Raw genomic sequence first — 14,267 nt, 5'->3', positions numbered from 1 at the left:
TTTTGTGTGTAAGTGACTTGTAATGGTTGCATCTCCAGGAACACCAAAGAAGAGACAGTGTTAGATAACTCTCTTTCTAAACGCAATAGAGCCGAGTGCTAATTTTTCCCTGTGAAGTCCAGAAGTCCAGTCAGGAGAAGCCTGCTGGGAGAAAAAAGCGGAAACCTCTCATAAGGAACTACATCGGCTGTGGTGAGGACTGCAGGGCCTGCTCCCTTACAAGGTCTGTCTCGCCAGAGTGGTGCATGCTCTCCCGCTTGGACTACTGCAATGTGCTCTATGTGGGGCTACCTTTGAAGGTGACCCGGAAACTACAACTAATCCAGAATGCGGCAGCTAGACTGGTGACTGGTGGCGCCCACCGAGACCGCATAACACCGGTCTTGAAAGACCTACATTGGCTCCCAGTATGTTTCCGAGCACAATTCAAAGTGTTGGCGCTGACCTTTAAAGCCCTAAACAGCCTTGGCCCAGTATACCTGAAGAAGCGTCTCCACCCCCATCATTCTGCCCGGACGCTGAGGTCCAGTGCCGACGGCCTTCTGGCGGTTCCCTCACTGCAAGAAGCAAAGTTACAGGGAACCAGGCAGAGGGCCTTCTCAGTAGTGGTGCCCACCCTGTGGAACACCCTCCCATCAGATGTCAAAGAGATAAACAGCTACCTGACATTTAGAAGACATCTGAAGGCAGCCCTGTTCTGGGAAGTTTTTAATGTGTGGCATTTTAATGTATTTTTAATCTTTGTTGGAAGCCGCCAGAGTGGCTGGAGAAACCCAGCCAGATGGGCGGGGTACAAATAATAAGTTGTTGTTGTTGTTGTTGTTGTTGTTGTTGTTGTTGTTACATGGCCGAGCTGGGTAACATATCCAGAAGACTGAGTGCAAGTACAGTTGTACCTTTGGTTAAGAACCTAATTCGTTCTGGAAGTCCGTTCTTAACCTGAAACTGTTCTTAACCTGAAGCACCACTTTAGCTAATGGGGCCTCCCACTGCTGCCACGCCCCCACTGCACGATTTCTGTTCTCATCCTGAAGCAAAGTTCTTAACCCAAGGTACTATTTCTAGGTTAGCGGAGCCTGTAACCTGAAGTGCCTGTAACGTGAAGCGCCTGTAAACCGAGGTACCACTGTACTGGAAAGGGGGGGCGGGGGGCGCTTAGCACCCTGCTCCCCAAGCCTGTGCCGGCACTCTGCTCCAAATATAAGTCACACTTTAACTTTTCACAGTCAGAATGGGAGGGGGGGGAGTGTGGCTTATATTCCGGCCAATATGGTAAATGTAAATACTTTGCAGATATTCTTATTTAGCTATATGTTCTCCAAGTAAAAGCTTTTGAATACCTTGACGAGTGTTTGGACATTACTTTAATTTCAAGAAAAGAGTCAGTTCTGCATGGGATTGGGCTTCCTAGCTGCAAATTAGCTACTCTGCCAACAAAATCTACATATGTGTAAAGCAGGAATACCCCAGTGTAACAACTAGAGCTTGTTTACCTTTATTGAATAAATGGGAAAGCAAAGCACAGGCGTTTTCTGAGTCGACACCCACATCTTTAATATACAGTCAACGTCTGTAACCTCAAGATGTCGCTGCTCTGCAGTGCCCTTCAGCCTTAGCCTGTATGGGCAATAGTGTGTATTGACAACCACATCTTTTATCGGCAGCCAACATGGTGCATCCAAGTTGCTATTGCTGAGTTCCAGCTCCTTTCAGTCCTTCAGCCCAACAATATCTAGAGGGAGGGCACCTCACTGCTACTCCTAATCGATTGTAATTAATGAGGCGGGTGTATAACTGTTCATAGAAACGGCTGCTTTTCTCCCTATGGCAGCTTCTTCAAGGAGATGCTAGATTATTCCATTGAACTGGCATCATCTGCATGCTGCTGCCATCATTCATGTGGCCGGACTCTTCGCCAGCATTTGTATCCTCTATCGGCATGATGAAACCTTTCTTTAGCAAAACAACAGTGGATGTCCTGAAAACTTGCTTGAATTTCTCCCCAACGAAGAGATAGAGAATTGGGGTGAGGCAGATATTCAAACAGAGGCTAATGCTGAAAATGATCCGCAGGACTTCTACTGTTTTTCCCTGGTCTTTATGAAACAGCAAGAGAGCATAATAGAGGTAGAATGGAAGCCTGAAGATGAAGAAGCATGCCACAGAAACCACAAGGACTTGGAAAGGCTTCCCAGCCCTCCTCGCCAGTTTTTTCTTCTTTATTTCCTGACACATCCAATGATAGCAGCCCACAATGATGAAGAAGGGGAACAAGAAGGTGAGCAGAAGCCGAACCACAAAGACTGCCAAATCAATTTTGTAGTGCAGAGCCTCTGCTTTGTCCTTATCCTCGGTGATAAAGAAAGCAAAATTTTTCACGCAAACCTCTTTTTGGTCACCTTTAATCACATAGGAAACCAGATAGGGAATGGACATGACCACGGAAAGGGTCCATACTCCTGCAAGCACTCTCCTTGCTTGGGGTTTTGTGCGGTTCCGTCGGGACCAAACCGGATGGCAGGTTATCAAGTAGCGGTCCAGGCTGATGATGGTGAGCAAAAAGACTGGGGTGAGCATACCTACAGCGATGCAGAAGTTGACCGCCCGGCACAAGAATGGGCCAAAGACCCAGTGGAAATTGAGGACATCCTGGACAACAAAAAAAGGCAGACAGGAACAAGAAACCAAGTAGGACAGAGTGAGGTGGAGGAACCAGATGGTATTCACTGTCCTCTTCATCTTCACACAAAGTAACCAGAAGATGTGCCCATTCATGGCTGCGCCCACCAGGAAGGATACCAAGATGATGCTAGCAAGGCCCCAACTCAGGGGAGGCTCATCTGTTGGGCCAGCTTGGCTGAGGTTCATTTCTGTTGATCTGGCCATGTTGCCTTTTTCCATGAGATCCTGGAAGAAGATGGGGAAGAGAGGCAGATGAAGGGAAGAAGAAATGCAAGAAAGAAAAGAATATAAGATGCAAAGAGGCTGAGAACTTCTGGGGTGTCAGCGAAGCTCAGATGCTGACAGGGAGAGAACAGTTAGCAGCGGAAAGCAGAGAGGAGGGGGAGAGCAGCTGTAATCTGAGCTCTGAACAAAGGGGAGGGGGAAAACAGGACCAGAGGGACAGACAGCTGTGTGAGAGCTCCGATAGTGAGCCAGATGTTGGAATGCAGAAAATATTCTCTCCCAAATCTCGTAAGATCTCAAAAGTGAAAGATACCGGAAGAGAAGGTGGGGGCTTCTATGCTGGGGAAGGGGGAGGAGCTCAGTCTGGGCTCTGTCCTAGTTTGTTGTTTTAACAATAAATCTGAAATAACTAACAGCCAGAGTCGTCTCACATTTGTGGGAGAGACCAAGCCATAACATGGAGATATCTGGAGAAACAATTGGTTCCACTGCACTTCTAAGCTAATGGACTTCACATTCTAAGCTCAAAATAAGATAGTAATTTTGATGCTCTTTAGAACCAACCAATAGTCTCAAGACACCTTAAACCAGAGGTGTGGGAATCTTTTCAGCCTCAGGACTGCATTCCCTTCTGGGCAACTTTCCAAGACCCATGTGAGTGGTGGCCAGGGCCAAAGGCACAAGTGTGTGGAAAAACAGGCGCTAATTATACTTTTGTGCAGTAAGCACACACACTCACACACCTTTCACTATGCTTCTTACAGGCAGGCAAGAGGTCTTATATCCTGCCCTTCCATCCAAAGGAGACGAAAGGGTGGCAAAGTTCAAGGACACATTCCAGCCAGGCAAAAATACCTGAGGCGTGAAGTAGGACCAGTGAGGGGTGGCCTGGGGAGAGTTCCAAGGGCCCCATAGAGATGCCTGGAGGTCCACAGGGGGCCTGAAGAGCCCTGCTCCTACATATATAGGGGAGCTTTCCTAACAACTCTAAGCAACCTTAAGCAAACATTTCTCAGGGTGCTTTGAGGGGAGCCATGGCTATTTAAAGCAGTATGATATTGCACTGGTCATGCTGGTTGGGCCTGATGGGGGGAGCCGGGATCTCACAACATCCCACAACATCTGGAGGGCCATGGGTTTCCCATCCCTGTAGCAAAGTTTCTCCCCCCCCCCCCCGAGGGATGAAATCCTAGAATGCTAAATCATCTGCAATTCAGATCTCTAGCCAACAGACCCTCATATTACCTGCAACACTGATGTCCTCTCTTCCACTTTTCTGCATCTCAAGTTGGGAACAGAGTCTAGGAGAGCTGCCTGGAAGCAGATTTATTGCACCGCGGAAGTGTGCTGGACAGGCAGAAAAGTTCACACAAACACTCCACAAACTGTCCTATCTGCTGAGTATGCCTCACTCACCTGATGCATCAATCCGCTGTTCTAAAAAGGCTGGTCCTCAAAGCTTTCTGCTGTCCTGTTCTGCTTTCAAAGATGAAATGATAAAGGCATTGTAGGGTGCAATGTCTTTAAGTTGTGAAATATGAAGCACCGATTTATCTTAAAAATGAATTCTCTGTAACTACTAGCATTGCGTCATGCTTAGTTTCCTGAATGAACTCCTTCACTCCTCTGACTTCAAGGAACAGCCATGTGCTTTCTTCTGATAATATTCTGCGAAAACAGAGACACTGTCAGCCCATTTGGATTGTGGGGGGAAACCCACCAACCACTGGGAGGTGAACTGCAAAGAGTGAACATAATGTGATTCTGCATGGATTGCAATATGGGGAAATTCTAGTTAGTGGAGGAAACATTATGATTGAGACACAATCCTGCCCATCACTGAAATATGGAAGGCCAGATAGGAGGAGCACTGTGAATGGACAAGCCTGTAAATTGTGAGGAATGAAATTCCTCTCCATCTGGTGTGTTTTTCTGTTAAATTATATGAAAACTCCCTGCAGGCTTGGCCAAAATGGTTGATGAGTAGGGCTTCTTCGGAGTGCGCTGTCAAGTCTGCGTCATCTGCAAACATCTCTTGGATAAGAACCCGCCACACTTTTCAACTTGATATTCAACTACATTATGCTTAATTTCATTCATAACGGGGGCTGTAGAATGACACAACAATGAACATCATCAGACATGTCCCCATTCCCCCCTCCATTTCTAGGCATTTGCACTTCATAAGTAAATTATAAATAAGTAAATGATCTAGCTCTGCCTACACTGACATTCCAGGCGTTCAGAGAGGGGTCCCTCCCTTCTCTACTTGGAGATGGTGGAAATTGAACTTGGTGCATTCTGCACTCAGAGCCTGTGCTCTTTCACTGGGTTATGGCTTTCACTGTGACTATCCGAATGCCACATTAAAGGAGAAGTGTGAGGAATCAGTGAATAGTTTGGTTATGGAACTCACTGTCGGAATCTCCGCTCAGCCAAGCTGATTTTCTTCCCCCGAGTCCTTTGGAATCGCCTCCCGACGTGTTTAACGACCTGAGCCTTTGATGAGGCTCCAAGGCATGTTCCATTCAGCAGAGTTGCCAGCACAGGAAAGAGACGAGAGGTTTGGGCTACATTGCAAAGCGTTTTATTATCCTAACTATGCAGACAAAAAACACATCCTGTCTCTATGAAAGCAGAGAGCAACCGGAACAAAGGAACAAAGGAAACAGGAAACCAGTAATGTCACATCCGTCTCTAGTCTCCCGTGAGACTTCCAATAGCCTGGACTGTCTCTGGAATGTAAACAGAGTCCTGTGACTCCAAGCAGCTGCTCAGTGGCAAAACAGAAACTAACACTCACCCCCATAGAAGGCAGTACTGGCCGTCATACTTTAGATGACTATAAAACCAAATTAGACAAATCCATGGAGGAGAGGGCTACTAGCCATGATGGCTATCCTCTCCCTCCACAGTTGGAGGCAGTAATGCATCTGAATCCCGGTAGCTGGGAGCCACAGCAGGATTGAATGTTCTTGTGCTCAAATCCTACTTGCAGGTTTCCCACAGGCATCCATTTGCCCACTGTGAGAACAGGATGCGGGACTAGATGGGCCATCAGCCTGATCCAGCTGACCCATCTTGTTAAGTTGTGGGTGATCATATCAGACGACACAGCGATTCTTCAAACAGCTCTTGTTTATTCAGAGGCCAGAACAGAACTGAGCTGAAGGGCTCAGTCAGCCTGCTTATATAGAGCTCCAGTACAACGTTACTGTAGCAACTTTCTAAAACTATCCAATCACTGAATGTCACTTTCGATCCTTCATTTGCATAACTATCTACAGTGTCCCCCTGCTGGCCCAGGGTGAGAACTTCAGTACATAACACATCTTATGTTCTTGTGACTCTCTGGTGGGCCCCGGAAGTATGTGACAGCTGGAAACTGGGACTGAACGAGTCAAGAACCACCAACAGGCTTTACAAAGCTCTTTGCAGTTTTTGCTGCAAGCCTGCCACAGGCTAACATGGTGGCCTCTGCACAAGTTTTGTGGATTAAGGTTGGGAAATACCATGGGGCTGTAAACATGCAAGATGGCCACCGCCCAAAGGCAAGTGGTTTGTTGATGGAGATTAGGAAACAGGGGAGGAAGGGTGGGAGAAGTAAGTACTGATAGTGAAGAATCAGAGGTCCATCTAAAAAGATATATAAACAACAACTACACACAGCACTAATAATGGTTTTCTTCTAATATAAACCTAGATTGAATAAAAATACCTTAATATGGGCAGAGCGTACAGTAAAATGCTGATCATAACAAGTATACTTAATTGCTGGAAACTGAACTTCTATATTGTGATAATTTTTTATTGTGCCTGCTTGTTTTTAGCTCTGATTCCCCCTCCCTGTGGTATTTTATTATTAATGTTATATGGAAATTGCTTTTTGATTTAAACACTATACAATTTTTGCTCGATAAATAAATAGTCATCCAACGATATGACCCAATAGGAGATCATAAGGAAAAAAGTTTGCATAAACTGTAGGAAACATATTGCGCACGCTCGCTCTGTGTGTGTGATATTTATTTGATTTTTCAGATTAAATTTTTACAATCACATATCCAACATACAACATAAAAACAAGATTCCAAGGAATCTTCTGGACTTCCCTCCTCCCCTTTGTGGGTCCTATTGTTAATAATTTCCTCCTGCATCTTATATGATAATCCAAACCTTTTACATCTCCATTGTGTCCAAAATCCACCATTAAGCTACACGTGCTATTCCAATTCTACTAACGATTTTAGTTTTTTACAATGGTTTCCCCCCATTCCTCATTAAAATTTTGGTCTTCCTGATTTCTGATTCTTTCGGTCATTTTACATATTGCTGTATATATACAGCCCAGGATAGATTCTGCATCCAGGATGGAGAACCTGTAGAACTCCAGATGTTGTTGGATTACAACCCCCGTAATCCATGACAACTGGCCATGATGGCTAGAGCTGATGGGAGATGGAATCCAACAACACTTGGAAGGCCACAGATTCCCCCTTTGCTGTTCTACAGGGAGATGGCAGATCACCTTCAATTGAATCTGCTCTTGCTGTTGGTCTCTTGCTGTTGCTCGTTCTCACCAATGCGGTTGTTATCTCCATGTATCTTGGGATCTTCCACAAAATCTTCCCTCAGCAGATCAATAATAGACATGATGAAGACCCGCTAGAATATTCTCCCCAGCAAAGAGATAAAGAATGGGGGCAAAACGGATGTTGCAACAAACTCCAAGGGCAGTAATTAGTCAAAAAAACCACTTTCACAACTTCAGGCATCCCCTTGAGCAACTTGGAAACTTCATAGCGATGGCAAGGGAGATAACAGATGAAGAATGACACCACAGCAACTACCAGGACTCTGTAAGGTTTTCCATTCCTCACTAACTTTTTCTTTTTCATGTCCCAACCCATCCAGAAATAGAAGCCCATTATGATGAAGAAGGGAAGCGGGAAAGCCAGCAGGAACCAAAGTAGAAAGAAAGCTCATGGAGATCCACCGGAGGAAATACAAATGATCCAATGTCCTTCTCCGCCTTTTGAGTTTCCCAGAAATCCTATGCTCAGGTTGTATATATGTGAATATAGAAACTGTATATCCTAAAGCAGGCATAGGCAAACTCGGCCCTCCAGATGTTTTGGGACTACAACTCCCATCATCCCTAGCTAACAGGACCAGTGGTTAGGGATGATGGGAGTTGTAGTCCCAAAACATCTGGAGGGCCGAGTTTGCCTATGCCTGTCCTAATGGCACCACAATCTCTACTGACCTTCATTCCAAGGAAACCAAACCCTGGAGAAGCACTTAGAACCCCCAGAATCTCTCACTGATTGGGGATTGTAATGGCATGTAACAATAGTAATTGGGCAAAACTCTTGTCTATTATACAGTCATACCTCATGTTGCGTCTGCTTCAGGTTACATGTTTTTGTGTTGTGTCCCACAGCAACCCGGAAGTACCAGAATGGGTTACTTCCGGGTTTTGCTGCTTGCGCATGCGCAGAAGAGCTAAATTGCACCGCATGTGTGCACAGGCGCGGCACTTCAGCTTGCATCAGTTTCGTGTTACAGACGGGCCTCCGGAACGGATCCGGTCCGTAACACGAGGTTCCACTGTATGGGCTAGAGCAGAGTTCTTCAGTGTTAGGTCCCCAGAAGTTGTAGGACTCCATTTCCCATAATCCCCAGCCACTGGTTGGGAAGATGATGGGAGTCAGAGTCCCAAAACATCTGAGGACGGAAAGCCCCCTGGACCTACCTGATTAGATTGATTCGTACCCGATCCAACCTGATTTGGACACAGAATCCAAACTGAAATCCAGAAACCCACATCTTCTGTAGTTCCACTCATTTGCACTGCCAGATGAATTTGCCCTTTTTCTTTTCTTACCTGGATAAAATTTGGATATATGGTAGCCCTCAAGAAGGGTTTAAGCCTGCCAAATATCATACAGGTCAGTCCAGAGGTTTTTGTGCTAGACAAGTTTAAAGATTGCTTTTTTCAAAATGTAAGAGAGAGGGACAAAGAGACCGTGCAGTTGCTTGAGTGCTAAATCCTGCCAGTTCTTGTGCACCTGTCTGGTCTGTTCCATGAAGATTTTAAAAAACAAAACCAAGCTTTATGGTTTAGGTGCACAGTATTTGTATGGTGATTGTTTGCTGGCTGTTCCTGTGCATAATCTAATGGGCTGTGTGAGTTTGTGCAAGACTTCCTGATGCATTTACACACACATGATAAAGCACTAACAAAGGCAAGACACATAAGTCAGAATAGAATTGTAAATAAAATGCAAAACTAAATCATCATCATCATCATCATCATCAACATCATCATCATCTAAGGCCAAAATGCAGCAGGCAGGGGGCAGGGAGAGATCGGGGAAATGACATTGCTAACTAGACTGATTGGGAAATGATTGGGAAGCTGTCACGCGGGTACTGCTGTAAAGGATAAACAAAGGAAAAACTAAGCAAATGCCACCAAACTCTATCTAATATTGAGAGAGCCATAAGTCCAGCTCTCCTTCTCCCATTTCCCACCTGGTCTCTCTCCTTTTATGGTGGTGTTTTGCAAATCAGTAACCCGTTGCTGGCTACCTGGCTTTCTTAGAGAGTGTTTTGAGCTCAGGATTGGACGGGAACCCTCCAAATTGAATCCAGGAAGGTTCAGAATTTGGGGATTCAACCAGATTGGTTGCACAGCATTTGATCCTAACATAGGCCTGCAGTATAAACAAGGAGGCATCTGGGATTTGGCCAGGACTTAGCAGGAATCGACAGTGTTAATTCATTTGTTGAAACACATCATTGCAGACTCATGGACAGGATGAGAAGTTTTTCTGCAGTATATCCTGACGCATCTTCAAAAGACAACAAGCAGTCAAGTTTCAAGTTTCAAGTTTATTGCGGCCAAAGCCAGTGACACTAAACACCACAAGATCAGACAACAAGAAATCAGCAACAACTTCAGAAAAGAAAAAAGGTTACACAAGGGAACTTCGCAGTGTGCCATTCAACAGAAGAGATTTACGCTTCTTAATTACTAAAGTGCAAAATTTAGCCACCTCATATGATATTGAGCTTGAGGAATCTTCCAGGAGGTATTTTCGAAGAATTTCAGGGGAGGATTCCAAATAATATTGAAGGGGTATAAATTTTGATAGAAGCGGTAAAATAAGTTGAACTCGTTCTTCACTATAGAATTCGCAAGATAGAAGAATGTGTGTGACAGATTCTACCTTATTAGACATACAAGGGCAGAGACGCGCATGCATTGGAACCCGCGTGAATTTGCCGTACAGCACTGCTGAGGGCATTGTCTCAAAGCGGGCTCTAGAGAAAGCCCATCTATAGGCTTCGTTAGTGATGTTAGTTAAGTAAGGGGCAGTTGCAAAATTAGGCCAAGCTTTTAAACATCTATACGTCTCTGGGAGTAGGGCGCCTTCTTGTTGTAATTCGATATCATAAAGTCTCCGAGTGATAGTAGCTTTTGCCTTGTTCAGAGTTCCAATAAAAAGATTTTCAGGGTTTAGGCCAATTTGTTTGATCTTGTTAGTTATTTGCATAAGCCAAGGAGGATAGGGAACTGCGGCCAGGAAGCAAGATAATAGACCCTTAGGATTGTAATGGATTTTCAGCCAGAGGGATATTGCTTGTTCCCAGACTTTTAATTCCACTCTGGGCAGTCCTGCCTCTTGCCTTAAGACTGCATTAGGTGTACACTTAGGGGTAGCAAATAATGATCTTAAGAATTTAGATTGTACTGTTTCAAGGGTCTTAAGGTTGGCAGAGGGGCTAATTTGAGAGCCATATAGAAGTTGGGCTAAAGATTTTGCCTGAAAGACTGTTAGGGCCATCGGGAGGAAGCCAGCTCCTTTCCTTCTGAATAATCTAAGGATAGCATTTGCACTTCTTTCTGCTGATATAGCTGATGTGGTCAAGTGTGTTGAGAATTTGGCATTATAAGAGAAAGTAATGCCTAAGTATTGGAAGGTCTTAGTCTGTTCAATGGCGTTTCCCTTTACGCTCCAATTATCCTTCCTGAAGGAGCGGTTAAAATGTACAATTTTGGTTTTGGTAAAGTTAATTGTTAACAGTTCGGTGTTACATTGATCACTAAACTTTCCTAAGGCACGTTTCAGACCCACTTTGGTTTGAGAGAGAAGAACAGCGTCATCTGCATACATTAAAATTGGTACTTTTCTGCCATTGGAGAACACAGGGGGGTGGGTTTCAATTTCACGGCAGCATGTGACCAGGGAGTTAACATAGATGTTAAATAGGAATGGGGCTAATAGGCATCCTTGTCTAACTCCTCTTTGGACTGAGATTTCTCTAGAGAGTCTGCCGTCCTGTGCAAGTCTTATCTGGAGGGTATTGTTCTCATGAAGCTTAATCATCAGAAGTAATAACCTTCTGTTAATACCCATATTGGCCAATTTGGCCCAGAGCCTGCTCCTGGATACAGAATCAAATGCTGCCTTTAGGTCCACAAAGGCCGCATATAATGACTTTTTCCAATATTCCAACAAGCAGTGTTGACCAACAAGTTGGATGTCTTTAGACACCCAGTATGTCTCAAGTATGTAGTATTAGAGAAAGCAATTGATAGCTACACCTCATGCTGACTACATTCTACATCCATTTTCAGCCTCTGAATATCTGGGAGTCACAAGTGGGGAAATGCTGTTGCAGTTGGGTCCTGGTTGGCCACTGTAAGAAGAGAGTGCTGGACTAGATGGGCCATTGGCCTGATCCAGCAGCTCTCTTCATAAGCTCTGATGATTTGATGACGCTATTCATGCAATATTTTCTGCTTTAATGCATTAGGTAAAGGGTAAAGGGACCCCTGACCCATTAGGTCCAGTTGTGGCCGACTCTGGGGTTGCGGCGCTCATCTCGCTTTATTGGCCGAGGGAGCCGGCGTACAGCTTCCGGGTCATGTGGCCAGCATGACTAAGCTGCTTCTGACGAACCAGAGCAGCGCACGGAAACGCTGTTTACCTTCCCGCCGGAGCGGTACCTATTTATCTACTTGCATTTTTGGCATGCTTTTGAACTGCTAGGTTGGCAGGAGCTGGGACAGAGTTATGGAAGCTCACCCCATCGTGGGGATTTGAACCGCCGACCTTCTGATTGGCAAGCCCTAGGCTCTGTGGTTTAACCCACAGCGCCACCCGCGTCCCTTTAATAATAAATAATAATAATAAATTTTATTTATATCCCGCCCTCCCCAGCCGAAGCCGGGCTCAGGGCGGCTAACAACAATAAAACAGTACAAAAGTACAGCATAAACAACAGTCTAAAATCATTTGTTATAAAATTAATTAATTCAAGCCACTGGCAACCATTGGGCCAGAGCTCCGCGAAGATTGCCGAGGGAGGGAGTCAGGCTGTGCCCTGGCCAAAGGCCTGGTGGAACAGCTCTGTCTTGCAGGCCCTGCGGAAAGATGTCAAGTCCCGCAGGGCCCTGGTCTCTTGTGACAGAGTGTTCCACCAGATCGGAGCCACAGCCGAAAAAGCCCTGGCTCTAGTTGAGGCCAGCCTAACCTCTCTGTGGCCTGGGACCTTCAAGATGTTTTTATTCGAAGACCGTAAGTTTCTCTGTGGGGCATACCAGGAGAGGCGGTCCCGTAGGTATGAGGGTCCTAGGCCGTATAGGGCTTTAAAGGTTAAAACCAGCACCTTAAACCTGATCCTGTACTCCACCGGGAGCCAGTGCAGCTGGTATAGCACCGGGTGAATGTGATCTCGCAGCGAAGACCTCATAAGGAGTCTCGGTGCAGCATTCTGCACCTGTTGGAGTTTCTGGGTCAGTCTCAAGGGCAGCCCCACTTGGAGCGAGTTACAATAATCCAGTCTGGAGGTGACCGTCGCATGGATCACAGTGGCTAGGTCAGGGCGAGAGAGGTAAGGAGCCAACTGCTTAGCTTGGCGGAGATGGAAAAATGCTGCCTTTGTTATAGCTGCAATCTGCGCCTCCATGGAAAGGGAGGTGTCGAAGATTACACCCAAACTCTTAACGGACGGTGCTGGCACTAATTGCGCCCCCGCAAGAGATGGGAGTTGCCCCCCCAATCCCATGTCGCCCCGTCCCAGCCACAGGACCTCTGTCTTCGAAGGATTTAGCTTCAACCGGCTCCCACGTAACCATCCAGCCACAGCTTCCAAACATCTGCTCAGTGTGTCTGGGGCCGAGTCAGGATGGCCATCCATCAAAAGATAGAGTTGGGTGTCATCGGCATACTGATGGCAACCCAGCCCAAAACTCCGAACAAGCAGGGCGAGGGGGCGCATAAAGATGTTGAAAAGCATTGGGGAGAGTATCGCACCCTGAGGTACTCCACACACCAAGGAGTGGTGCGATGACAATTCCCCCCCAAGCGCCACCCTCTATCCCCGACCAGAGAGAAACGAGTGCAGCCATTGAAGGACTGTGCCCTGGATCCCCACGTCGGCAAGGCGGTGGTCCAGAAGATCGTGATCGACCATGTCGAAAGCTGCTGACAGATCTAGAAGAATCAGCAGCCCCGACCCGCCTCGATCCAGCTGTCTACGAAGATCATCTGTTAGGGCAACCAGAGCCGTCTCAGTCCCATGACCAGCGCGGAAGCCGGACTGGAATGGATCCAGAGCCGATGTTTCATCCAGAAAACCACCAAGCTGTTCAGCAACCGCTCTCTCAATCACCTTACCCAGGCACGGAAGATTCGAAACCGGGCGGTAATTGGATAGATCTAAAGGATCTAATGATGTTTTCTTTAAGAGCAGGCACACCACTGCCTCCTTCAGTTCCCCTGGGAATGTCCCCGTGCCAAGGGACAAATTGATGATATCCCCCAGGAGGGCCCGCACCTCGTCTGGACATGCTCTAATCAGCCAAGACGGGTACGGGTCGAGAGGACAGGTGGTGGGCTTTCCAACTCGGAGGAGTCTGTCCACATTGGCTGGGGATATCCGGTCGAAGTGGTCCAATACTGGACCCGAGGACAGTCGAGGGGCCTCCAGTTCCTTTATTGTATCCAAATTGGCCGGGAGGTCATGGCGGAGCAACAAGACCTTCTCCGCAAAAAAGCTCGCAAATGCCTCACAGCTGTGTGTCAAATTGTTATCTAAATTTGGCTGTCCCTCAAGGGACGTTAAAGACCTGATTATACTAAATAATTGCGCCGGGCGAGAGCTAGCGGATGCAATGGAGGCCGAGAAGTATGACTTCTTAGCAGCCTTCACCGCCATCTCGTATGTTTTCATAAAAGCCCTATAAGATGTTCTTGAGGCTCCGTCACGGGCACCCCGCCATACTCGCTCTAGCCGTCTGAGGTCCCGCTTCATTTTCCGGAGCTCCTCGGTAAACCAGGGAGCCC

General features: G+C 46.4%; 1 protein-coding gene across 4 annotated transcripts; it reads right to left on the bottom strand.

Moving 5' to 3' along the window:
- Positions 1-1,474: 1,474 nt before the first annotated feature.
- Positions 1,475-8,009, bottom strand: LOC308484296 (putative G-protein coupled receptor 33). 4 transcript variants are annotated; one of them, XM_081019112.1, is made up of 4 exons: positions 7,436-8,009; positions 4,504-4,575; positions 4,324-4,383; positions 1,475-2,907 (listed from the first exon to the last, which is right to left on the bottom strand). In XM_081019112.1, exons 3-4 carry the CDS (start codon positions 4,330-4,332, stop codon positions 1,837-1,839), a joined length of 1,080 nt encoding a protein of 359 aa, XP_080875238.1. In that variant the 5' UTR covers positions 4,333-4,383; positions 4,504-4,575; positions 7,436-8,009; the 3' UTR covers positions 1,475-1,836. The 4 variants fall into 4 exon arrangements, with proteins under 4 accessions (XP_080875238.1, XP_080875237.1, XP_080875236.1 ...); XM_081019111.1 differs by lacking the exon at positions 7,436-8,009 and adding an exon at positions 6,231-6,913 and having other exon boundaries at positions 4,504-5,978; XM_081019110.1 differs by having other exon boundaries at positions 4,324-4,575; positions 7,436-8,008.
- Between the last annotated feature and the right edge of the window lie 6,258 nt (positions 8,010-14,267).

The sequence above is a fragment of the Podarcis pityusensis genome (assembly GCF_964106645.2).
Source record: "Podarcis pityusensis genome assembly, chromosome: 8".
NCBI classification, from domain to species: Eukaryota; Metazoa; Chordata; class Lepidosauria; order Squamata; family Lacertidae; genus Podarcis; species Podarcis pityusensis.
The sequence above is the reverse complement of the archived record's forward strand: the minus strand, read 5'-3'. Positions and strand labels throughout refer to the sequence as shown.